The sequence below is a fragment of the Saccopteryx leptura genome, chromosome 3 (genome assembly GCF_036850995.1).
Source record: "Saccopteryx leptura isolate mSacLep1 chromosome 3, mSacLep1_pri_phased_curated, whole genome shotgun sequence".
Lineage (NCBI taxonomy): Eukaryota > Metazoa > Chordata > Mammalia > Chiroptera > Emballonuridae > Saccopteryx > Saccopteryx leptura.
This window is the reverse complement of record NC_089505.1, coordinates 82,311,397-82,336,748: the sequence shown is the minus strand read 5'-3', so window position 1 is coordinate 82,336,748 and position 25,352 is coordinate 82,311,397. Positions and strand designations below refer to the sequence as shown.

Genomic DNA, 25,352 nt, shown 5'->3' with positions numbered 1-25,352 from the left:
ATTGCGCGTGGCAACACCTTAGTTGTTCATTGATTGCTTTCTCATATGTGCCTTGATCGCGGGCCTTCAGCAGACCAAGTAACCCCTTGCTGGAGCCAGCGACTTTTGGGTTCAAGCTGGTGGGCTTTTTGCTCAAACCAGATGAGCCTGCACTCAAGCTGGTGACCTCGGAGTCTCGAACCTGGGTCCTCTGCATCCCAGTCTGACGCTCTATCCACTGCACCACTGCCTGGTCAGGCAAAGTTTAGACTTTTTGGTAAAAGATTTCCCACATTCACTGCACTCATAAGGCCTTTCTCCAGTGTGAATTCTCTGATGATAATGCCAGTGCTTGTGGAAAAAGATTTCCCAAATATGCTGCACTCATAATGCCTTTCTCCAGTGTGATATTTCTGATGATAATGAAAGCTATCAATAGTACTACTAAAAACAGATTTTCCACATTTGCGGCACTCATAAGGTCTTTTGCCAGTGTGAACTGACTGATGAGAATTCAAATGATACTTCTTAAAATATTTTCCACACTCACTGCACTCATAAGGCCTTTCTCTACTGTGGACATTCCAATGATAATGAAGGCCAGAGATTCTTTTAAAACATTTTTCACATTCACTGCATCTACAAGGTCTTTCTCCTCTGTGAAGTTTCTGATGGTAAGTAAGGTTAGAGTTCCTGAAAAAAGATTTTCTACATTTATTGCATTCATAAGGCCTTTTTCCAGTGTGAACTCTCTGATGATAATGAAGGTTGAACTTCTAGATAAAAGATTTTTCATTCATGGTACACATAAGGTCTTTCACCAGTGTGAACTGTCCGATGAGAATTCAAATGATCCTTCTCCTTAAAACATTTCCCACACTCATTGCAGTCTTAAGGTTTTTCTCCACTGTGAAGTTTCTGATGACAATGAACATTAGAGTTCCTGAAAAAAGATATCCCACATTCACTGCACTCATAAGGCCTTTCTCCAGTGTAAATTTTCTGATGATAATGAAAGCCAGTGCTTGTGGAAAAAGATTTCCCAAATACGCTGCACTCATAAGATCTTTCTCCAGTGTAAACTCTCTGATGATAACAAAAGCCACTGCTACTAAAAAAGGATTTGCCACATTTACTGCACTCATAGGGTCTTTCTCCTGTGTGAACTTTCTGATTATAAGTTTTTCTTGTTTGCAAAGTCACCCCAGACCCTGATGTTTCATCTGGCCTGTTTCTGGTATGAGTAGCCTGTTGTTGGAGATTTTCTGATTCAGTAAGGATGTCCAGTCCTACCACTTGGCAGGTAAAAAAAGTCTGGGACACATTGAAATTGTGGCCCTTTGCAAGTGAGATGCTGGCCACATGTCTTAAGAAATGATTTTTTTTTTTTTTTAATATACCGATCCTATTGGTGGTGTTACCTGAGGAGGCATCAGCGGTGGCAGGCATGGAAAGACCACACCTCGGGAATAGAGAGGCCACACACACTGGCCAAGAGTAGATAAAAGTCATCCCAGGAGTGCATCTGATATTTACAATGTTATTGGGGCAGAGCAGAGCCCACCACAAATTCTGGATTGTCTGTAGCTTCAAGAATGTTGCTAAAGGCCAGTCATAACAAGTGACCCTCACTGGTCTGCACCAAGTTCTAGCCAGGGAGGTGCAGGGCTGGTACTTCCAGTGGCCAGATATGAAGAGCATCAGCTCAGGACCTAACAACCCTAGTTAGAGTGTTATCTGAAGGAAGGGGTCCTCACACTTGACCCAGCTAAGGCATAGAAAATGCTGACACAAATAGCAAAAAGAGCAGTAGCAGCAGACAAATAGCCCACAGCAGATTATAAACAACAGCTGAGGCCAACCCAAGATGATCTAGAAACAACACAACAGAAAGCTGGTGGCAGAAAACACCAACCCTATACTCAGCTAGCTACACAAGCAGCACAGTCAAAGGAGTAGTCTATACAGAGACAAAATGGGAAGGCAGAGAAATGTAATACAAATGAATCTACAAGAGAAATCCCCCAAAAAAGAACTGAAATGAATGGAAATAACCAAGAAACCAGATGTAGAGTTTAGAATAATGATTGTTAGGATTCTCAAGGATCTTAGAGCAACAATATATAGACATAATGAGCACCTAAACAAAGAGATAGCAAGCATCAAAAAGGAATTTGAAATCATAAAAAAGAATCAGACAGAAATAACAAACACAATATCAGAAATGAAAACTACATCGGAAGGAATAAAAAGCAGGCTGGATGAAGCAGAGAATTGAATCAGCAATTTAGAGGACAAGATAAACAAAAGTAGAGAAGCAAAGCCCTGGCCGGTTGGCTCAGCGGTAGAGCGTCGGCCTGGTGTGTAGAAGTCCCGGGTTCGATTCCCAGCCAGGGCACACAGGAGAAGCACCCATTTGCTTCTCCACCCCTCCCCCTCTCCTTCTCTGTCTCTCTCTTCCCCTCCCGCAGCCGAGGCTCCATTGGAGCAAAGATGGCCCGGGCACTGGGGATGGCTCCTTGGCCTCTGCCCCAGGCGCTGGAGTGGCTCTGGTCGCAACAGAGCAACGCCCCAGAGGGGCAGAGCATCGCCCCCTGGTGGGCAGAGTGTCGCCCCTGGTGGGCGTGCCAGGTGGATCCCGGTCGGGTGCATGCGGGAGTCTGTCTGACTGTCTCTCCTTGTTTCCAGCTTCAGAAAAATACAAAAAAAAAAAAAAAAGTAGAGAAGCAGAACAGAAACAACAACAACAACAAAAGAGGATCAAAAAGTCTGAGGAAACTCTAAGAGAGCTCTGTGACAACATGAAGAGAAATAACATTTGCATCATAGGGGTTCCTGAAGAAGAAGAAAAAAAGAACAAGAAATAGAGAACCTGATTAAAGAAATCATAGCTGAAAACTTCCCTAAATTGATGAAGGAAAAAGTCACACAAGTTTAAGAAGCACAAGATAATTCCATTAGAGAGGAACCCAAAGAGACCTACACCAAGACACATCATAATTAAAATACCAAAGCTAAGAGATAAAGAAAAAATATTAAAAGTTGCAAGAGAAAAGCAGTCAATCACCTACAAAGGAGCCCTCATAAAGATGACATCCAACTTTTCCACAGAAACACTTGAGGCCAGAAGGGAAGGGCAAGAAATATTCAAAGTATTGCAAAACAAGAACCTACAACCATGACTTATTTATCCAGCAAAACTATCATTCCAAATTGAAGGAGAAAAAAAAAAAAGCTTCCCAGACAAAACAAACAAAAAAACCCCAAAATCCTCAAGGAATTCATTATAACCAAACCAATGCTGCAAGAAATGTTAAGGGGCTTGTTGTAAACAGAACAAAGGGGAAAAAATCTAGTAAAAGAGAAATGTAGATTTATAGAATAAAATGGCAATAAAGAGCTACATATCAATAACCTTAAATGTAAATGGATTAAATGCTCCAATCAAAAGATAGCTACATGGATAAGAAAACAGACCGTACATATACTGTCTACAAGAGACCTACCTCAAAACAAAAGATACACATAGATTGAAAGTAAATGGATGGAAAAATATTTTATGCAAATGGAAATAAAAAAATGCTGGGGTAGCAATACTTATATCTGACAAAATAGACTTTAAAACAAAAGCTATGGTAATGAATAAAGAAAGTCACTACACTACACAATGGTAAAGGGAGAAATCTAACAGGAAGATATAACCATTATAAATATCTATACACGTAATATAGGAGCACCTAAATATATAAAGCAGATTCTGATGGACATAAAGGGCAAAATCAACAGCAATACTATAATAGTAGGGGATATCAATACCCCACTAACATCAATGGAGAGATCCTCAAGAAAGTAAATTAACACAAAAACAGTAGCCTTAAAGGATACACTAGATCAACTGGATTTAATAGATATCTTCAGAACCTTTCACCCTGAAACAGCAGATTATACATTCTTTTCAAGTGCGCATGGTACATTCTCTAGGATAGACCACATATTAGGGCACAAAATGAGTCTCAACAAATTTAAGAAGACTGAAACCATATCAAGCATCTTCTCTGACCACAATAGCATGAAACTAAAAATCAACTACAATAGGCAGATTGAAAAACACTCAAACACTTGGAAACTAAACAGCATGTTACTAAACAAGGAAGGGGTTAACAATAAGATCAAGGAATAAATGAAACAATTTCCTTGAAAGAAATGAAAATGAGCATACAACAACTCAAAATCTGTGGGACACAGTAAAAGCAGTACTGAGAGGGAAGTTTATAGCATTGCAGGCATACCTTAAGAAGCAAGAAAAAGCTTAAATAAACAACTTAACTCTGCATCTAAAAGAACTAGAGAAAGAACAGCGAGTAAAGCCCAGAGAACGTAGACAAAATGAAACAATAAAGATCACAGTGGAAATAAATGACATAGAGACTAAAAATAAATAAATAAAAAATACCGAGGGTCAATGAAACCAAGAGCTGGTTCTTTGAAAAGGTAAAACAAGATTGATAAAACTTTAACCAGACTCACCAAGAAAAAAAGAGAGAGGACTCAAATAAACAGAATTAGGAATGAGAGTGGAGAAGTAACAACTGACACAGTAGAAATACAAAGAATTGTAAGAAAATACTATGAAAAACTGTAGACAACCTAGGTGAAATGGACAATTCCTTGAAACACATAATCTTTCAAAAACCAATCTGGAAGATTCAGAAAACCTAAACACACACATTACAACAAATGAGATCGAAACAGTTATCAAAAAACTTCCAACAAACAAAAGTCCTGGGCCATAAGGCTTCACAGGTGAATTCTATCAAATATTCAAAGAAGAACTAACTCCTATCCTCCTCAAGCTATTTCAAAAGATTCAAGAGGAGGAAAGACTTCCAAGTTCCTTTTATGGCAAGCATAATCCTCATTCCAAAACCAGGCAAAGACAATACAAAGAAAGAAAATGATAGGCCAATATTCCTGATGAATTTAGATGCTAAAATTCTCAACAAAATATTAGCAATCTGGATCTAGTAATACATGAAAAAAAATCATACATCATGATCAAGTGGGCTTTATTCTGGGAAGGCGAGGCTGGTACAATATTCGCAAATCAATCATTGTGATTCATCATATAAACAAAAGGAAGAAGAAAAATCACACAATAATAGCAATAGATGCAGAAAAAGCACTTGATAAAATCCAGCATCCATTTATGATCAAAACTCTCAGCAAGGTGGGAATACAGGGAACATACCTCAACATGATAAAGGCCATCTATGACAAACCCATTGCCAACATCATACTCAATGGGCAAAAATTAGAAGCAATCCCTTTAAGATCAGCAGCAAGGCGGGGTGCCCCCCTTTCACCACTCTTATTCAACATAGTTCTGGAAGTCCTAGCCACAGCAATCAGACAAGAAGAAGAAATAAAAGGCATCCAAATTGGAAAAGAAGAAGTAAAACAACCATGATTTGCTGATGATATGATTCTGTACATAGAAAATCCTAAAGTCTCAGTCAAAAAACTACTAGACCTGATAAATGAATTCAGCAAGGTGGCAGGATATAAAATTAATATTCAGAAATCAGAGGCATTTTTATACAGCAACAATGAACTGTCTGAAAAAGAAATTAAGAAAACAATTTCCTGCCTGACCAGGAGGTGGCGCAGTGGATAGAGCGTCAGTCTAGGATGCGGAGGACCCAGGTTTGAGACCTAGAGGTCGCCAGCTTGAGAGTGGGCTTATTTGATTTGAGCAAAGCTCATCAGCTTGGACCCAGGTTGCTGGCTCGAGCAAGGGGTTACTTGGCCTGCTGACGGCCCACAGTCAAGGCACATATGAGAAAGCAATCAATGAACAACTAAGGTATTGCAATGAAAAACTGATGATTGATGCTTCTCATTTCTCTCCGTTCCTGTCTGTGTGTCCCTATCTATTCCTCTCTCTGACTCTCTCTCTCTGTCTCTGTAAAAAAAAGAGAGAGAAAACAATTTCCTTCACTATTGCAAATAAATAAATAAATAAATAAAGTACCCAGGAGTAAATTTAATCAAGGAGGTTAAAGACTTGTACTCGAAAAATTATAAAACATTGATTTAAAAAATCAAGGAAGATACAAACCAGAGGAAGCATATACCATGTTCATGAATAGGAAGAATAAACATCATTAAAACGCCTATATTACCCAAAGCAATTTACAAATTCAATGCAATTCCTATTAAAATACCAATGGCATACTTCAAAGATATAGAACAAATATTCCAAAAATTTATATGGAACCAAAAAGAACACAAATAGCCTCAGCAGTCTTTTTTTTTTTTTTTTTGTATTTTCCTGAAGTTGGAAACGGGGAGGCAGTCAGACAAACTCCCACATGCGCCCGACCGGGATCCACCTGGCATGCCCACCAGGGGGTGATGCTCTGCCCATCCGGGGCGTCGCTCTGCCGCAATCAGAGCCATTCTAGCGCCTGAGGCAGAGGCCACAGAGCCATCCCCAGCGCCTGGGCAAACCTTGCTCCAATGGAGCCTTGGCTGCGAGAGGGGAAGAGAGAGACAGAAAGGAAGAAGAGGGGGAGGGGTGGAGAAGCAGATGGGCGCCTCCCCTGTGTGCCCTGGCTGGGAATCGAACCCGGGACTCCCGCACGCCAGGCAGACGCTCTACCACTGAGCTAACCGGCCAGGGCCTCAGCAGTCTTGAAAAAGAATAAAGTGGGTGGTATCACACTTCCTGATATCAAGTTATACTACAAGGCCATTGTACACAAAACAGCTTGGTACTGGCTTACGAACAGACATATAGATCAATGGAACAGAACAGAGAATGCAGAAAAAAAACCCACACCTTTATGAACAATTGATATTTGACAAAAAATGTAAGAGCATACAATGGAGTAAAGACAGTCTCTTTAAATAATGGTGTTGGGAAAATTGGACAGCTACCCACAAAAAAAATGAAACTAGACCAGAAAGTTACACCATTCACAAAATATAAACTCAAAATGTGCCGTGGACCAGCACGGCTCCTAATAACTGTGCGGAATTAAGGAAACACACTTATTAAGAAAAAATGGGACCGGGAGGACTCTTCAAATGCTGATGGCAATATCGGAGTGCCCCATAGCCCCAGTTTGCTTTATTATATAGCCATATGCAAATCAAGAAAGTCCTTGATACAAAGTTACATATCCAAGGCTAAAACAGGAACTCTCCCAAGGCATAAACAGGAATGCCCCCACCACATAAGTGAAATCAACCAACATCTGAATGAACAAAGAGAAAGAAGAAAGGCATGTAAATTGCTTCCAGCAACTTAAGCAAGCAAGTGAAATGGGTGCAAATACTCAGCATCATAGCCAATATGGAGGTGGAGGGGAGAGAATTTAGCCTTTTGCTAAGCCTCGAATCTACAAAGGCTTTTTTTTTTTTTTTTTTTTATGGAAACAGAGCGATAGAGAGAGGGGGGATAGATAGGGACAGACCGACAGGAACGGAGAGAGATAAGAAGCATCAATCATCAGGTTTTTTTAAATTTTTTTTAATTTTTTATTTATTCATTTTAGAGAGGAGAGGGAGAGACAGAGAGAGAGAGAGAGAGAGACAGAGAGAGAGAGGAGAGACAGAGAGAGAGAGGGGGGAGGAGCTGGAAGCATCAACTCCCATATGTGCCTTGACCAGGCAAGCCCAGGGTTTCGAACTGGTGACCTCAGCATTTCCAGGTTGATGCTTTATCCACTGTGCCACCACAGGTCAGGCCTCTACAAAGGCTTTTTGCCATTTACAGTCCACAACAAAAATGGATAAAAGACATAAATGTAAGTCGTGAAACCATAATCACCTTGGAAGAAAACATAGGCAGTAAGCTCTCTGACATCTCTCACAGCTATATATTTGCCGATTTATCTCCATGGGCAAGCCAAATAAAGGACAGGATGAACAATGGGACTGTATCAAACTAAAAAGTTTTTGCACAGCTAAAGACAATATGAACAAAATAAAAAGACAAACCACACAATGGGAGAACATATTCAACAATACGTCTGATAAGGGGTTAATAACCAAAATCTATAAAGAACTTGTAAAACTCAACACCAGGAAGATAAACAATCCAATCAAAATAGGCAAAAGAAATGAATAGATAATTCTACAAAGAGGACATACAGATGGCCAATAGGCAGATGAAAAAATGTTCGGCCCTGGCCGGTTGGCTCAGCGGTAGAGCATCGGCCTGGCGTGCGGGGGACCCGGGTTCGATTCCCGGCCAGGGCACATGGGAGAGGCGCCCATTTGCTTCTCCACCCCCCACCTCCCCCTCCTTCCTCTCTGTCTCTCTCTTCCCCTCCCGCAGCCGAGGCTCCATTGGAGCAAAGATGGCCCGGGCGCTGGGGATGGCTCCTTGGCCTCTGCCCCAGGCGGCAGAGCGACGCCCCGGAGGGGCAGAGCATCGCCCCCTGGTGGGCAGAGCGTCACCCCTGGTGGGCGTGCCGGGTGGATCCCGGTCAGGCGCATGCGGGAGTCTGTCTGACCGTCTCTCCCCGTTTCCAGCTTCTGACAAAAAAAAAAAAAAAAAAGTTCAACATCACTAATCACTGGAGAAATGTATGTTAAAACCATAATGAGTTACCACCTCACACCAGTCAGAATGGTGCTCATTAAGAAAGCAACAAATAATAAGCGCTGGCGAGGATGTGGAGAAAAGAGAACCCTCCTGCACTGCTGGTGGGAACGCAGACTGGTGCAGCCACTGTGGAAAACAGTACGGAGATTCCTAAAAAAATTAAAAATCGAACTGCCTTTTGACCCAGCCATCCCACATTTAGGAATATATCCTAAGAATACCAAATCAATTATTCAAAAGAAGAAATGCACCCCCATGTTTATGACAGCATTGTTTACAATAGCCAAGATCTGGAAACAGTCCAAGTGTCTGTCAGTGGAGGAGCGGATTAAAAAGCTATGGTACATATACACAATGGAATATTATGTGTCAGTGAAAAAGGTAATCTTACCTTTCATGCAACATAGATGGTCCTGAAAACTATTATGTTATGTGAAATAAGCCAGACAAAGAAAAATATCATATAATCTTACTCATTTGAGGAATCTAATAAACAATGTGAAATGAGGAACAGAATACAGGCAGAGGCAAGATCAAAGGGACCAGAGGAAAAGGAGACAGAGGCAAGGGGGATGAGAGGATGGGATCAGAGAAGGGAAAGAGATGGGTGAAATTATATATACATAACACAGCACTACAGAGAGCAGAAAAGAAAATCCTGGAGGGAAGGGGGAGGGCGTTGGGGGAGGGTGGCAAAGGAGATGTTGAGGGGAATACAGGGGGGGATGTATTCCGTGGGACACTTGAATCTATGTGAACACAATAAATTAAAATCAATAAAAGTTAAAAAAGTGTTGACCTAGCTGATGACTGAGACTCTACACTGACATATAGAAAAATGTAAATGAAACATATATTGATATGAAGAATTACACACAAATTTTTGTACCAGCTTTATTTTCATATTCCAAAATAAGAAATTACCAAAAAAAGCAAATGTCATGAACAAATAAATGGATAAACAAGTGGTGATATAATAAAAAAAAAAACTTATCAGCCAAAACAAGATGAGCAACTAATATAACATTAATCAAACCTTAAGTATTTATACAACACAAATGAAAGCAGGAGAATGACTATTATTCCCATCATATAAACTCTAGAAAATGCAAAGATCTATTAAAATATCAATAGAAAGTAAACTAGTGGTTACTTAATAGGCTGGGAAGGGAAGGACAGGAAAAGAAAGATTATAAAACAATTTTTAAAAAAAATCCAATGACAGCCTGACTGGGCGGTGGCGCTGTGGTTGGAGCATCGGACTGGGATGCGGAGGACTCGGGTTCGAGACTCCGAGGTCCCCAGCTTGAGTGCAGGCTCGTCTGGTTTGAGCGGAGCTCACCAGCTTTAGCCCGGGGTCACTGGCTCGGGCAGGGGGGGGTGTCACTCAGTCTGCTGTAGCCACCCTCCATCCCCCCCATCCTAGTCGGAGCAATCAACGGACAGCTAGGGTGCCGCAGCCAGGAACTGGTGCTTCTCATCTCTCTCCGTTCCTGTCTGTCCCTCTCTCTGACATGTCACTGTGACAAAATAAATAAATTAATTAATGAAAAAATAAAAAAATAAAAATCCAGTGACAACTCTGGTCAGCATCTGACTGTGCTGAGTTTCAGTTCCTACATATGCCAAAGGCTGCACTTCAAATACATTGTTTACTAAATAAAACTTTTGAAAAATGGTTCAAAATAAAATCTCCATGTCCAACATTTTGAAAATATTTGGCAACTTTATACTGAATCAAAATTCTCATGTCCTTTGGGAGACAGACTTTCCTCATTGACATAAAATATACCAAATAATTAAGGACTTTCCTTCAAATCAACAGGAATGATGGCTGAGTCTCAAAAGTCACAGCCAGGAGTGTAGATACTGCTTTTCTTTACCTTTCATTTCCTGTGTAAGCACCAATGGTCTTAGGTGAACATCTGAGAGGGTACAGACATTCACAAAACACCTTTTTTTCAGACATTATTTACTCCTTTTTTATAGGGAAGAGAGAGAGAGAAAAAAAGGGTGGGGAGAAGCATGAAGCATCAACTCACATATGTCTTGACCAGGCAGCCCAGGGTTTTGAATCAGCAACCTCAGTGTTCCAGTTCGACACTTGACCCACTGCACCAGCACAGGTCAGGCCACAAAACACTTTTGTTTATTTTCAATTACAGTGACTTTGGACAAAGAAGATAAACATGCCTGGCGATCCTCAGATTTCTGTACACACTGAACCTGCAGTTTTCTTCACAGAAACAGTCTGGATTCACGTTTAAAGAGGCAATTTTTACCTTGCTAGCTAAAGTCTTCTCCAATCCACTGATTTTCTAATAGTCGTGTTTTCCCCAATGGTCTTACAGCCACTGACCATCACCCATGGAATTGCAGACACTAATACACATGGCGCTTTGCAGAACTTTCGAAAGTACTGACATACCAGGTGATAATAACTCATGCTACCCCCAGAAGCTTTAGGTTGTCTCACTTGCTCCTTCTTCAAAGTAATGAGTCACCTAAACCTCATACCATCCAGACTTCACGTGAGGACCAGAGAGCCCTGCACTCTTTCCTAGGAGGATGTGGGCAGCAACAAAAATTTAGCAAAAACTGGTGAGCTAATTTCAGCACCAGACTGTTGTTTCACAGGCAAAGAAAGCTTGAGACACCGTAAAAGTTATTAATCTCTTACTGCTTTTAGAGCCAAAATCTACTTATAACCTACACCGCACAGTAAATAGAACATCCAAGATTAAAGAAAACTTGAACAAAAAGGCCTTCATTATTTCACAAACCAAAGAGACATGGAGATGGCAGTTCTTGCAAAGGTGACACTGATTCTGGAAATATTCATCACAAGTATCTAGGGAAACCAGGTTCCTGCAAAAGCAGTTCTTCTGCAAGCTGCCATCTGAACTCGCATGATGGTCCTTGGGGTCAACACTGTGTAGATCCACACCCCAACCAGAGTGATGCAAATGCAGATCTCACAGGGCTCAGACTGCTTCTAATTTCCTCCAGCAAAACAAAGGACGGTCAGCTTCCTCATAGACAGTAGGATGGTGACTGATGTAAAGTGTGATGATCTCTTAGGTGGTAGTATATGTGAAAGAGCTCGACACTGAAATTTGCAAGGATATAAATCTGGCAAGAGCCTTATGAAGGTTAGAAAATGCAACATAAACAAGACATACATAATTCCCACATAACTAAAAGTCTTGGGGAGTCTCTCTACCATTATTGTTAGACTGTATGACATTTAATACATACACATGGACCTCAGTCACTAAAAAAAATAAAACTGTACATTTCCTACCCATGTAAGAATGTCCTCCAATGTGAACTCTCATGTGCTTAGACAGGTGAAACTTGTAGAAATACGATTTCCCACATGTACTGCACCCATATGGCCTCACTCCAGTGTGAATTCTCTGATGATAATAAAGACCAGTGTTAGAGATAAAAGTGTTCCCACATTCACTGCACCCATAAGCCCTTTATACAATGTGAATTCTCTCATGAAGAAGACCATTTTTAGAGGTAAAAGATTTTTCACATTTACAGCACAGATGAGGCCCTTTTTCCTTGTGAGTGCGCTGATGAGAAGAAAGGTGAGAGGGCCTGATAAAAGATTTCCCATACTCACTGCACTTGTGAGGCCTTTCTCCACTGTGAACTCTCTGATGAATATGAAGGTCATGTGTCCCCTTAAAAAACTTCCCACATTCCCTGCACCCATATGGCCTTTCTTCTGTGTGAACTCCTTGATGACTACTAAGGTCATAGATCCTGAAAAAGGATTTCCCACATTCACTGCACTCATAGGCCTTTCTCCAATGTGAAATCTCTGATGAAATCAAAGGGCACAGTTACTGAAATAAGATTTTCCACATTCACTGCATCCATAAGACCTTTTCCCTGTGTGAACTCTCTCATGACAATAAAGGATAGATTTTCTAATAAAGGATTTTGCACATTCACTACACTCATAAGGCCTCTGTTCAGTGTGAAGGCTCTGATGATAACGAAGGCCAAAGATTCTTGTAAAACATTTTTTAAATTCATGACACACAAAACCCTGTCTTACATTATGGACACTGACCTGAAAAAGTGTCTTGTAGCACCCAATGGCTTTCTTACATTCTTTCTGCTTGTAATAATTTTTTCTTCTTTGAGAAGTCACCCAAGATGTAGACATTTCATTTGACCTGTCCCTGGTGTGAGTAGCTGGCTGTTGAAGATGTCTGGAGCTGGAAAGGATGCTCTTCCCAACCTCCCCACAAGTAGAAGGTTTCTGGGACGCATCAAAATTGCAGCCCTTCACAAGTGAGACGCTGTGCACACCTCTTCTGAAAGGCTTCTTTTCCACGTGCTGAGCCTGGTACTGGACATACTCTGAACTGAAATAAAATTGTTTTGAACATGCCCCACACATCAGCAATTTCCGGCAGTTTTGTGTTCCCTGCTGATCAACCAAGAGAAAAATGTCTCTCAAGACTGCTCCACAACTTTTACATGGGTGACTCGACTGGGAAGACAAAGCTATATTAGGATTCTTTGCCTGTGACACTCCTACAGAAATGTTCTCTTCAATATGTTTCTCCATGTCGTCTGTTCTATAGCAGCAACCTGACCAATAACAACAAAAAACCCTGGTGAAACACATGTTGACCTGATAAGCAGAGGTAACCTCATCACAAATGTCCATCTGTCACAGCTAGGCACTATTCTATAGGATTAATTTCAAGACAGGCGAGTTAGACCGTGAGTAAATGGTTGTTATTTACTGCTTGAACTAAAAGGTCAGCAAAGGTTGAAGATCTCATAACAACACAAAGATATAAGTGTAAGATAAAACACAAAGTAGAAAGGCAGGGTGCCTGACCAGGCAGTGGTGAAATGGAAAGAGCATTGGCCTGTGACCCACATGATTCACATTCGAAACCCTAAGGTCACTGCCTTGATTGCGAGCTCACCAATCCTGCGTGGGGGCTCACCATCTTGAGCGCACAGTCACAGGCCTGTCCTAAATGTTACTGACTTGAAGCCCGAGATAACTGGCTTGTGTAAGGGGTCACCCGCTCAGCTGGAGCTCCCTGGCCAAGGCACATATGAAAAAGCAATCAATGAACAAAAAGGAGACAAAGGAGCTACAGTGAAGAACTGATGCTTCTCATCTCTCTCCCTTCCTGTCTGTCTGTACCTATCTGGCCCTCTCTCATTCTCTGCCACAAAAAAGAAAGACTTTAAAATAAATCATTTTTTTAAATAAATCATTTTAAAGAGCTTACCAAGCTACATATAGAAACAAAATAAAAAAATTTTAATCAAAGGGCAGACACAGAGACAGACAGAGAAAGAGAATAAGATACAAAGAAAGGAAGACAACTGAGAGGCATTGACTCGTAGTTGCAGACTTTGTTTATTGATTGCTTTTTCATGTGACTTGACAGGGGTTCCAACTGAGCCAGGGAACTTTTACTGAAGCCAGTAACCCTGCCCTCAATCCAGTGATCATGGGGTCATGTCTATGATCCCACACACAAGACATTGATCCTGTGCTCAAGCTGGTGAGCCCACTGTCAATCCAGATAAGCCTGCAGTCAAGCTGGTAACCCCAGGGTTTTGAACATGGGTCCTCTGCATCCCAGTTTGACACTATCCTCTGTGCCACCACCTATCAGGCTTTTTAAAAAAATTTGTGTCTTTTTTTTAATGAGAGTAACTTTATTAAAGCTGGACACAGTGGGGAAACAATGAAGATCCCTGGAAAAAGAATCAGGGTGACCCAGAGTCCAGCTGCTGCTTTCCATTGGCGCCTGGGCGTAAGTCCCATTTGGTCTCTTAGAGAATAAAATAGAAAAATCAAGGTACAAGCCTGAGTAAAAGGGGGCACAGGCACACCCAAGAGTGCGCCTCAGGAGTCAGGGTCTTACCCAGTGAGGACATAAGTGCAAAGTTCTCCAGCATCACATCCAGGTACAGGCGTCTCTGAGCCTCATCAAGGAGGCACCATTCTTCCCTGGAGAAGTACAGGGCAACATTCCTAAAGGTCACACCAACCTGCCAGAAGTAATACAAGTGAATCTCTGAGAACCCACAATCATAATACATAGAAATCTTACCCCCACATCTGACCAGGCAGTGGCACAGGGGATAGAGTGGTGGCCTGGGACACACACCACCCAGGTTAGAAACCCTGAGGTTGCTGGCTTGAGCACAGGTTCACCTAGCTTGAGCATGGGGTCGCTGGCTTGAGCTTGAGATCATAGACATGACCTCATGGACACTGGCTTGAGCCCAATTGTCATTGGCTGAAAGCCTAAGGTCTCTGGCTTGAGCCCTAAGTCGCTGGCTTGAACAAGGGGTCACTCGCTCTGCTGCAGCCCCCTGGTCATTCACAGCACTACCCTAGTGCACAAAAGGGCTACCACTCTTCTATGTCTCCATGCCGAACACTCCCCAAATATCCAGGCCTATGTGTTCAGCTGCCAATCTGATGGCTCCAATCACTCTTCTTTCAAACTTATAAAATTGTTAACCAAAAAAATCTTATAATATATATATATATTTTTTTTCTGAAGCTGGAAACGGGGAGAGACAGTCAGACAGACTTCCGCATGCGCCTGACCAGGATCCACCTGGCACGCCCACCAGGGGTGATGCTCTGCCCACCAGGGGGCGATGCTCTGCCCCTCTGGGGCGTCGCTCTGCCGCAACCAGAGCCTCTCTAGTGCCTGGGGCAGAGGCCAAGGAGCCATCCCCAGTGCCCGGGCCATTTTTGCTCCAATGAAGCCTTGGCTGCAGGAGGGGAAGAGAGAGACAGAGAGGAAGGAGGGGGGGGTGGAGAAGCAAATGGGCGCTTCTCCTATGTGCCCTGGCCGGGAATCGAACCTGGGTCCCCCGCATGCCAGGCCGACGCTCTACCGCTGAGCCAACCGACCAGGGCCAAAAATCTTATAATATTAACAAAGAAAATTAAATTAACTTCCCCAGTCCAGTTGATGTATCCTCCAAAATTCTGGCTCCTAATAGCAAGAATCCTTGGGTCATCTTCAACTCCTCCTTTTATGTCCAACAGCTGCAAATCTGAAACTCTCCTAAGTTCTTTTTTATTTTTATTTTTTTTATTCACTTTTAGAGAGAGAGGAGAGAGAGAAGGGGAAGGAGCAAGAAGCATCAACTCTCATGTGCCTTGACCAGGCAAGCCTGGGGTTTTGAACCGGCAACCTCAGCGTTCCAGGTCGACACTTTATCCACTGTACCACCACAGGTCAGGCTCCTAAGTTCTTGTTTATAAAATGAACTAATAAGCTGACCGGTGCTGGTGCGGTGGATAGAATATCATCGACCAGGAATGCTGAGGTCCCAGGTTTTAAACTATGAGGTTGCCAGCTTGAGCGCTGGTTCATCTACTTGAACACAGGCTCACTAGCTTGAACACAAAATCTGAGCTTGAGCTTGGTATCATTGACATGATCCCATGGTCACTCGATTGAAGCCCAAGGGCATTAGCTCGAGCCCAGTTTACAGGCTTGAGCAAGAGTTCAATGACTCTTGGTACCTCCCAGCCAAGGCACACATATAAAAAGTGATCAATGAACTAGTAAAGTCCTGAAACAATGAGTTGACCCTTCACATCTCTCTCCCTTCCTCTCTCCCTCTGATTCTCTCTGTATAAAAAAATAAGTAAATAGGGGGAAAAATTAACGTTTCTTTCTACTTCCATGGCCACAAGTCTAGTCAAGCATCACTTCTCTGGATTAACGTTTCTTTCTACTTCCATGGCCACAAGTCTAGTCAAGCATCACTTCTCTGGATTACAGCACTCGCCTGGTCCTGGGCTCTTTGCCACCTCTCTTAACCCACAATCTGTCTACACCAGGGGTCCCCAAACTACGGCCCCTGAGGCCATTTATCCGGCCCCTGCCGCACTTCCGGAAGGGGCACCTCTTTCATTGGTGGTCAGTGAGAGGAGCACATTGACCATCTCATTAGCCAAAAGCAGGCCCATAGTTCCCATTGAAATACTGGTCAGTTTGTTGATTTAAATTTACTTGTTCTTTATTTTAAATATTGTATTTGTTCCCGTTTTGTTTCTTTACTTTAAAATATGTGCAGTGAGCATAGGGATTTGTTCATATTTTTTTATAGTGTGGCCGTCCAATGGTCTGAGGGACAGTGAACTGATGACCCCTGTGTAAAAAGTTTGGGGACCCCTGGTCTACACTATTCAGGTACAAGAAGCCTCTTAAACCCAGGAGAGACTAACTACTTCATTCAGTGCAAAGTCCCCATTATCTCCACAACAGAAGACTAAATTATCATTGGGCAATTATCAGGTCTGATTTTTGATTCCAGAATCCTTGTTTTAAAAACAAAGAATGAAGACCTGTGCTACCTACTTTCAGCTCTGTGGCTCCTCCAAGCATTCCCACATGTAGGTGTTGCTCCTTGAATAACCTTCCCTAATTGATTTGCTGCCAGGGTAGACCAAAGGAATACGGGCGGGCCATATACTAAACCAGACAATTTCAGCCGAAGCCTGCATAGCAGCCTTACAAGCTTGGAGGCTGAAAATAACTATATAGAATGACAGAAATTAAAACTTTCATGGTAGGTTGTCATGTCCTAGGCCAGTATCTTCCCCGAAAATAGTACATTTTTACCTTAACTGACACTGTCTACCGTCTTTTTTTTTTTTTCAATTTATTTTTTACAGAGACAGAGAGTGAGTCAGAGAGAGGGATAGACAGGGACACAGACAGGAACGGAGAGAGATGAGAAGCATCAATCATTAGTTTTTCATTGCGCGTTGCAACATCTTAGTTGTTCATTGATTGCTTTCTTATACGTGCCTTGACCGCGGGCCTTCAGCAGACTGAGTAACCCCTTGCTGGAGCCAGCGACCTTGGGTTCAAGCTAGTGGGCTTTTGCTCAAACCAGATGAGCCCGTGCTCAAACTGGCGACCTCGGGGTCTCGAACCTGGGTCCTCAGCATCCCAGTCCGACGCTCTATCCACTGTGCCACCGCCTGGTCAGGCTGTCTACCGTCTTTTTGATAACAGACCTTTGGAATGCCAGGAAAATTTCCTTTTCCCTGATCCCTCATGACACAAACACTGCAACAGAGGAAAGTCCACAAAACCCCTTAATGTTAAAATAACCCTTAATGTTATTTTATGTTAAGTAACTGTTAACTACCATACCCTCCAATGTAAAAGTAGTGTGTGCTTATTTTCACTTGTTATAGAAGTCATAAATTTTCTTGTTTTGCTTTGTCCAATCTCCATAATGTATCACCAATATATTTCAGGTAAATCTTATATGACTTCTGAGTTTGATTCTAATTAAATGGGTGACAAAACTGCTGTTTTCTGGAGCATTTTCTCACACTGTTGATATTTCCTTTTTTGGTAATTGTCACTGTGGCTCAAATAAACATTTTTATAAATTCAATACAGTTTTGAACATTTTTTACATTGACACCAGAAACGGGAGCATCCTGATGTTACCTCTGGCTGGCACTCCGGAAATGAGGATTCAACGTATCCTGAGGGTCTCATATTCAAGACCCGAATAAATACCTAGGGAAGAGTCTGGAGACACTATAACGTACTGTCACCACCAGGGAAAAAGTGTGACATGCTGTCCTGTCTTTTCTAGTTTACAGAGTTGTTACAGTAAACATGAAATCAAATTAATATAAAATGTAAAAAGGACAGTGATTTGGTGTAACCAGTTTATGCCATTCTGAGAGAACTTTATGTTTTAACTGAGTGCCAATACCATGTGGGAATTATATTTTACGTAAAAGAACCCTCATTAAGGCCCAATTACCAAGGTGTAACAGGGTTACTCTTTTTTCTGGTAACTCCATCTGTCAACCTTATGAAGCCCATATGTGACTTATGTTTCAGGTGTGACAATGCAACTCAATGACGTGAGCTGTGGCCAAACCAAACATAAGTAGTCAGGGTGAAGATCAAGTCGGCTGCCTGAGATGCCAACTCAGACTCCACATGGCCCACGACAACCATTTGGCAACTGCCGCAAAGCTCTGTGCCTGTCCAAGCAAGTTTGTTGGGGACCCCACAAAAGCAACAGCTTAAACTGAGCCGGCCACTCGTCTTAACCATGACTGAATTAAAATCTATGTTATGGGCCCTGGCCGGTTGGCTCAGTGGTAGAGCGTCGGCCTGGCGTGCAGAAGTCCCAGGTTCGATTCCCGGCCAGGGCACACAGGAGAAGCGCCCATCTGCTTCTCCACCCCTCCCCCTCTCCTTCCTCTCTGTCTCTCTCTTCCCCTCCCGCAGCGAGGCTCCACTGGAGCAAAGATGGCCCGGGCGCTGGGGATGGCTCCTTGGCCTCTGCCCCAGGCACTAGAGTGGCTCTGGTCGCAACAGAGCGACACCCCGGAGGGGCAGAGCATCGCCCCCTGGTGGGCGTGCCGGGTGGATCCCGGTTGGGCGCATGCGGGAGTCTGACTGTCTCTCCCCATTTCCAGCTTCAGAAAAATACAAAAAAAAAAAAGAAACTATGTTATGTGGCTTAATATGAGTGTGTTTGCCTATTCAATTGACTCCTAATTACTTTTATTTTAGGTCGTGAACTACCTAACGAACTCAGCTATAAATTAATTATAACCAATTAAATAGATTAGCAAGACAAGACCGGTTTTTTCCAACTTCAGATCTTGTAGGAAGTCACATACAACCACACTTTCACTCCAGGTAAGCAAGTCCCTTTCTATCCCCGCCCAGCCCTGAAGTCTGGTGACCTCCTCTGTGACTCAGTCCTCTGTGACTCAGTCCTCAGTGCTGCCTCTGACCAGCTGTGACCTTCCACAAGGACGTCACTCCCTGGGCCTCGCTGTCCTCATCCGCCCATTCCACTTTCTTCTCTCTCTGAGCAGGATTTAAACAGTTACTAAACACATAACGCAGGCTGTGACCCTCTCAGTTCACAACCTTCCATTGCTCTAAGAACTCTCAGAATGAGGTATTGTACAATCCTCAGCCTCTCAGTGAAGACCTAGCTGCACCTCAGACTGTTTCACGCAGCCAGAATTGCAGTCTTCCGGGTCTCTCCCGGGTCGGCGGCCCCTCAGCCTGTCACCTCTTTCAGCTCTGTCACGCCAGGTGTCACCTACGAGCGCCTCACGGTTCAGGACGTGGGGGCCTGGGCTGCAGGACGTGACTGGCCCCCGCAACGGGGCTCTGGGTTCGGAGGGGTGAGGCTGTGAGAGCCCTGGGGACGCGCTCATCTCAGCCGGGCGCCTCCTCAGCGCGGCTGTCCTCATTGGACTCTGCGGGATAGGCTGGGCGGGAGCAGCGGTTAAGGAGGCGGCCACGGCACCGCAGTCGCTGTTCTTCTAGGGCTCGGGTCACCCTGGTGTCGTTAGGGAGCCTCACACTTACTGCGAAACTCCACTTTTTCTCATTTTGCGTCCAGTCCCACCATCACTGGTAGCTCCTGACTCAGTGAGACTACATGAAGAGGAAATGCCAGGCTGTAAGCGACGGAAGTCCCGCCTTAAAGTACAGCAACTTGGAAATGAGCATTCCGGGTAATGTAGCTCTTACAGTCCAAGGATGGGCTGCTATAGGAGTGGATTTGGGGGCGTATTACCAGTGAGATTCAGTTAATTTAACAACCAGTTTTGTGCCCTAATGACCGTTTTCAATATTAAAAAATATATACCAAAAGGTAGTTTATTATTTTATGCATTTAATAATTAAATGAGAACAAGAAAAATTGTACACAAAACTACATTGTTGTAAGTTTTAAATTAATGAAAAATAATATTAAATAATACCTAACAAAAAATAAAACTTATTTAAGATATTTTTATATTACTTATTTTTTTCTGAGACAGAGAGACAGAGAACGGGATAGAAACAGAAAGACAGTTAAGAAGAGAGATGAGACACATCAATTCTTCATTGTGGCACCTTAATTGTTCATTCATTGCTTTCTCATATGTGCCTTGACTGAGGGGCTCCAGCACAGCTAGTGAAACCTTGCTCAAGCCAGCAACTTTGTGGTCATTTCTATGATATCGCAGTCAAGCCAGCAACCCCGTGCTAAAGCTGGTCAGCCCACACTTTAGCCAACAACCTCAGAGATTTGAACCTGGGTGCTCTCTGTCCCAGTCCGTTACTCTATCCACTGTGCTACCACCTGGTCAGCCTCCATATTGCTCCTTGATTGGGATCTGAACTTGCCATTTTTTTCACCTATGGATGGAATAAATATTTCTACAAGCCTGTAGAATATTCTATTGCACAAACATTAAAAAAAAAAAAGAGTAAGAAATGTAAATTTGTGATTTTCACATAGGGTAGCTGCCCAGGCATCCACCTTAGAGAGAATCCTGGTTACAAGTGACATTTTAACATCTGGTTCAGCAAACTCAAAAAATCAGATATTGCTTCTGCTGAACTGGTGCAAACTGGCTGAATCCCACCACTGGATAGTCCCCTAGAATACATGCAGACTACTATGTGTGCTCTAGCACCACCCACAGAAGTCATTTCTAGGGCATGGTTGTCACTGGTACTTTCACGTGGCTTCCCTTGCCTGCTGGTGTTGCCTTTCTTTCTTCAGGATGTGCTCTGACTGCAAGGCATCCTGTTTCATGTCGAATAGGCCATCTGCCATCAGGATTTTTTATGCAGAATGTCACTGGGAGAGGTGGCTGAAGTTGTTCATGCTATCTATCCTGCTTCAGTTCAGACCCTTATGCAAATTTAATGTCAGAAGACAGACACGAATACTTAAGGTCATCTGCTTCTGATGGTATCATAAGTCTCAGCTCAGCCTGTGCCAGTCCCTAGGATCAAGCTGGATTTGAACTGATGCTTCAGCCTCTAATTTACTTTAAACAATGAAGAACATGTTGAGGACATCAAAGACATGCAATTACAAACATTCTAGAGACAATGCTTGATGGGTTTCATACCAATCAAGGGAATATGCCACTAATGCTAGTCACATTAATTTGTAATTTCCCAGAGTATTTAATATTTATGTGTATAAGATATATTAGTGTAGTGTATTAAGTGTGGTATAAAATTATATCAAAAAGTAGTAATGTACAAGTCCTGGTGGGTTGCCTCAGTGGTACAATGCTGGCCCGGATATTACAGGTTCAATTCCCAGTCAGGGCACACAGAAGAAGTACTCACTCATCTGCTTCTCCACCTTTCCCTCTCTTCCTATCTCTCTCTAACCCTCCTGCAGTCAAGGCTCCACTGGAGCAAACTGGGCCTAGGCACTGAGGACAGCTCCATGGCTTCCACCTTAGGTACTAGAATGGCTCTGGTTGCAACAAAGCAACACCCGAGATGGGCAGAGCATCACCCCCCTAGTGGGCATACCCGGTGGATCCCAGTCGGGTGCATACTGCAGTGTCTGACTCCCTGCTTCTCACTCCAGAAAAATACAAAAATAGTAATATACATATGTTGTTGTGAGTCGGGGGCGCAGAGAGAGAGAGAGATCAGCAGACGAAATCAAGGACTAGCAAAGGACCACCGCTCGCTCAGGCAAATGGCCCCGAGTTCACGCTGTGTCCTAATTTTATTCACAAGACTTCAAAAAGCTTGTTTACTGAGAAATTGGCATAACATCAAGTGTAACTTTTACTTTAAAGATACATGGAGTGCACCTGCAAGATAGCTTAGTAACAACAAAATATCAGAAGGCATTAATTGCTATTGCTTCTATAGATCCCATAACATTCCTCTCCTATCTTAAGGGATATAACCTTGGAAAGTACAGAAATCTTGAGACTGTTTTACTGAGAAAAGCCCAGCAACTGCCCTCAGTCACATAGACCTGTTTCAGTGACCTGCCTTCAAGTCACAAAACAATTTTCTTGGCAAAACATTCTTTTCTTGTTGCCTGTGTTCCCATCCAAGGCCACGCAATGGGTTATTCTACTACATACATACATTCACTTTAAGTACTTTATTAGGCCCAGGCTGGTTAGGTCAAGCAGTTAAGAGCATTGTCTCCAAATAACAAGGTTGTGGGTTTGATCTCCAGTCAGGACACACACAGGAGGCAACCAAACAACGTGAAACTGAGAGGAACAACAAATGTTTCCCTTTCCCTGCCCCCTCTCCCAGAGCGTACAGGTTGCTGGTTGGACTCCCTGGTCAGTGCACATACAGAAGCAGGTCGATGTTTTTGTCTCTCCCAGCTTCCCTCTCAAAATAAAAATAAATAATACATTATTGACTAAAAAACAAAGCAAACCATCATCTGTACCTTTCTTGGGATGCAATGTTTTTGTGTGTGAACAGACTTATCTAAATGTTTTAGAAAATGCATTTATCTGTGAAGGTCAATAAAGTGCATTACAGGCAAGCAAAGTATGACTTCATTAGACAATCTGGAAAATTTTACTAGACAAATCATCTACTTACACCATCATACATACAATAAATATAACAAGAATGTAGCACAATTCCTTTTCTTTTTTTTTTTTAAGTGCGAGGAGGGGAGATAGTGCAATAGACTCACACATGCACCGAACTGGTAACCACCTGGCAACCCCATCTGAGGACAACGCTCACATCAACTCAGCCATTTTTACTGTCTGAGGCTGACACTCTGACCAACGAGCTATCCTCAGCACCCGGGGCCAACCTTGGAGTCACTGGCTGCAGGAGAGAAAATGGAGACAAGGGGGAGAGGTTGGGAACAGAGCTCATGGTCAGTTCTCCTGTGTCCTGACAGGAATTGAACCTGGGACATCTGCACGTAGGTTCAATGCTCTATCTAATGCGCCAACTGTCCAGAGCCACAAACTTTAGAAATAATAAAAAAACACTATGCATAGTCTAAGCATAAATGAGAGTGTACTTAATAATAATTCAAATATCAATTAAGAAAAATAAATTTTTGAAAAAATTAAATGCTGACAAAATTATTGGTATTTTGATCAGTATGAAAATGTTTGAGTCTGACCGGTGTTGGTGCAGTGGATTAAGTGATGACCTGGAACGCTGAGGACCCCAGTTCAAAATCACATGGTCGCCAGCTAGATTGTAGGCTTCCCAACTTGAGCAAGGGATCACCACCCAGGGTTTCTGCCTTAAACAAGGGGTAACTTGGTTGGCTTGATCACCCTCACCCCAAGTCAAGGTATATACATGAATAACTAAAAGTGAAGAAACTATGAGTTGATTTTTCTCTCTCCTCCAGCTTTTCTCCAATGCTATCTCCCTTTCTCTTTCTAATCGGTAAATTAAAAATGCTTTTGTATTTATAAGGAAAGGTAACCTGTGACTTAAACACATATTTAAAGATTTACAGATGAGATGATATCTATAGCATTCTCAATGCAATATTAGGAACATAGTCAAAAATCATATTTACAGGAATTTAAAAAGTACCATTATTTCCCCAAGTATAAGATGAACCATAAATTTGGGGACCAAAATTTGAACAAAAAAATGTATTACATAAAGTTTTTGAACTCAAGTTGCATTCATCATAAAATTCTTACAACTCATCACTGTCAAAATGCCCATACATTAGTTTGTCCTCATCTGTGTCTGATGATGAATCACTGTCTTCATATATTGCTTCATCCTCAGTTACATCTATGGTATTTGAAAGGCCACACTTCTTAAATGACTTGATAACAATCTCAATCTTGGTATTATCCCATGATCTTTTCACCCAGGTACAAACTTCTCCTATACTTGGTTCTTCACTCTTTCTGGGGTGTCAAATTGTCCCCAGAAGACTTCATCCATTGGTTCCATCCATCTCTCATGGCAGCTTTGAAGGGTTAATGCTGACACCAATTGGTTACAGCTGGGATATCAAGCTTCCAGGTGCTCCACCTGAGCCAGTGACACCTTGCTCAAGGCAGTGACCTTGGGATCAAACCAGCAATCTTAGGCTTGAAGCCACCTACCTCAGGTTTTCAAACCTGGGTCCTCAGACTCCCAGGTCAATGCTCTATTCACTGCACCATGACTGGTCAGTCTCTTAAAACATTTAATATATGTGGTGACATGAAAGTCTGGCATTCTCAAAGGGGTATTGGGAACAAACTTTTAAAAACATAAATTTAATCCCACTATGTATCTTCTTAAAAATTTTAAAATAATTTTAGAGAGAAGAGAGAGAAGAGGGAAGAGCAGTATGCATCAACTGAGTTGCTTCTCCTATGTGCCCTGACCAAGCAAGCCTGCGTTTCAAACCAGCAACCTCAGCATTCCAGGTCAAGACTTTGTCCACTGAGACACCATAGGTCAGGCAGAAACATTAACTTTAAAATCAAATAAAATTGTACAATTAGTAAGAAATTATGCTTATCTATATGTGTAATAAGTATTAAAAAATCAATAGTTCTGTATTTAAACTTTTTGAGCAAATATCACAACAAAATAAACAAAAATTAGAAAAACATTAAAACTAGTTAATGAAAGTGTTAACAAAAATCTCAAGTCATATAAAAAAAACTTAGAAAAAAACTTAAAGTATATTCAGTACCCTAAAAATGACACAGTAGTCATATAAGTAGTTGGACACTCAGACTGTAAACCCAAAAACTGTTTTTTCTTATCCATCAAACATCTTCCTGATGCAATCAAATCTTTCACCTCTCATTTATTTTGTTTTTGTATTTTTTTTCTGAAGTTGGAAACAGAATCGAACCCGGGACTCCTGCACGCCAGGCCAACGCTCTACCACTGAGCCAACTGGCCAGGGCTTTCACCTCTCATTTAAATGTGAGTCCCTAAAA

General features: G+C 42.3%; 2 protein-coding genes across 2 annotated transcripts in view; both read right to left on the bottom strand.

The window, feature by feature from the left end:
* Positions 1 to 25,352, bottom strand: part of LOC136399468 (zinc finger protein 211-like) — a 175,532-nt gene that overhangs the window by 45,341 nt on the left and 104,839 nt on the right. The window lies entirely within an intron of this gene.
* LOC136397198 (zinc finger protein 211-like) lies at positions 211 to 21,223 on the bottom strand. The gene is made up of 8 exons (XM_066371766.1): positions 21,164 to 21,223; positions 19,734 to 19,955; positions 14,518 to 14,644; positions 12,493 to 13,210; positions 11,942 to 12,076; positions 913 to 1,165; positions 373 to 755; positions 211 to 292 (listed from the first exon to the last, which is right to left on the bottom strand). Exons 1-8 carry the CDS (start codon positions 21,221 to 21,223, stop codon positions 211 to 213), a joined length of 1,980 nt encoding a protein of 659 aa, XP_066227863.1.

Bases quoted from the DNA above. Each gene is read 5' to 3' on its own strand.
- LOC136397198 (XM_066371766.1), bottom strand. From the start codon at position 21,223: ATGAAACAGGATGCCTTGCAGTCAGAGCACATCCTGAAGAAAGAAAGG. The intron at 12,077-12,492 runs GTCTTATGGATG...CATTGTATAAAG, and splicing joins AGAGTTCACACAGGGAAAAG to GGCTTATGGGTGCAGTGAAT. The intron at 293-372 runs GCATTATGAGTG...CACTGGAGAAAG, and splicing joins AAATATCACACTGGAGAAAG to GCCTTATGAGTGCAGTGAAT.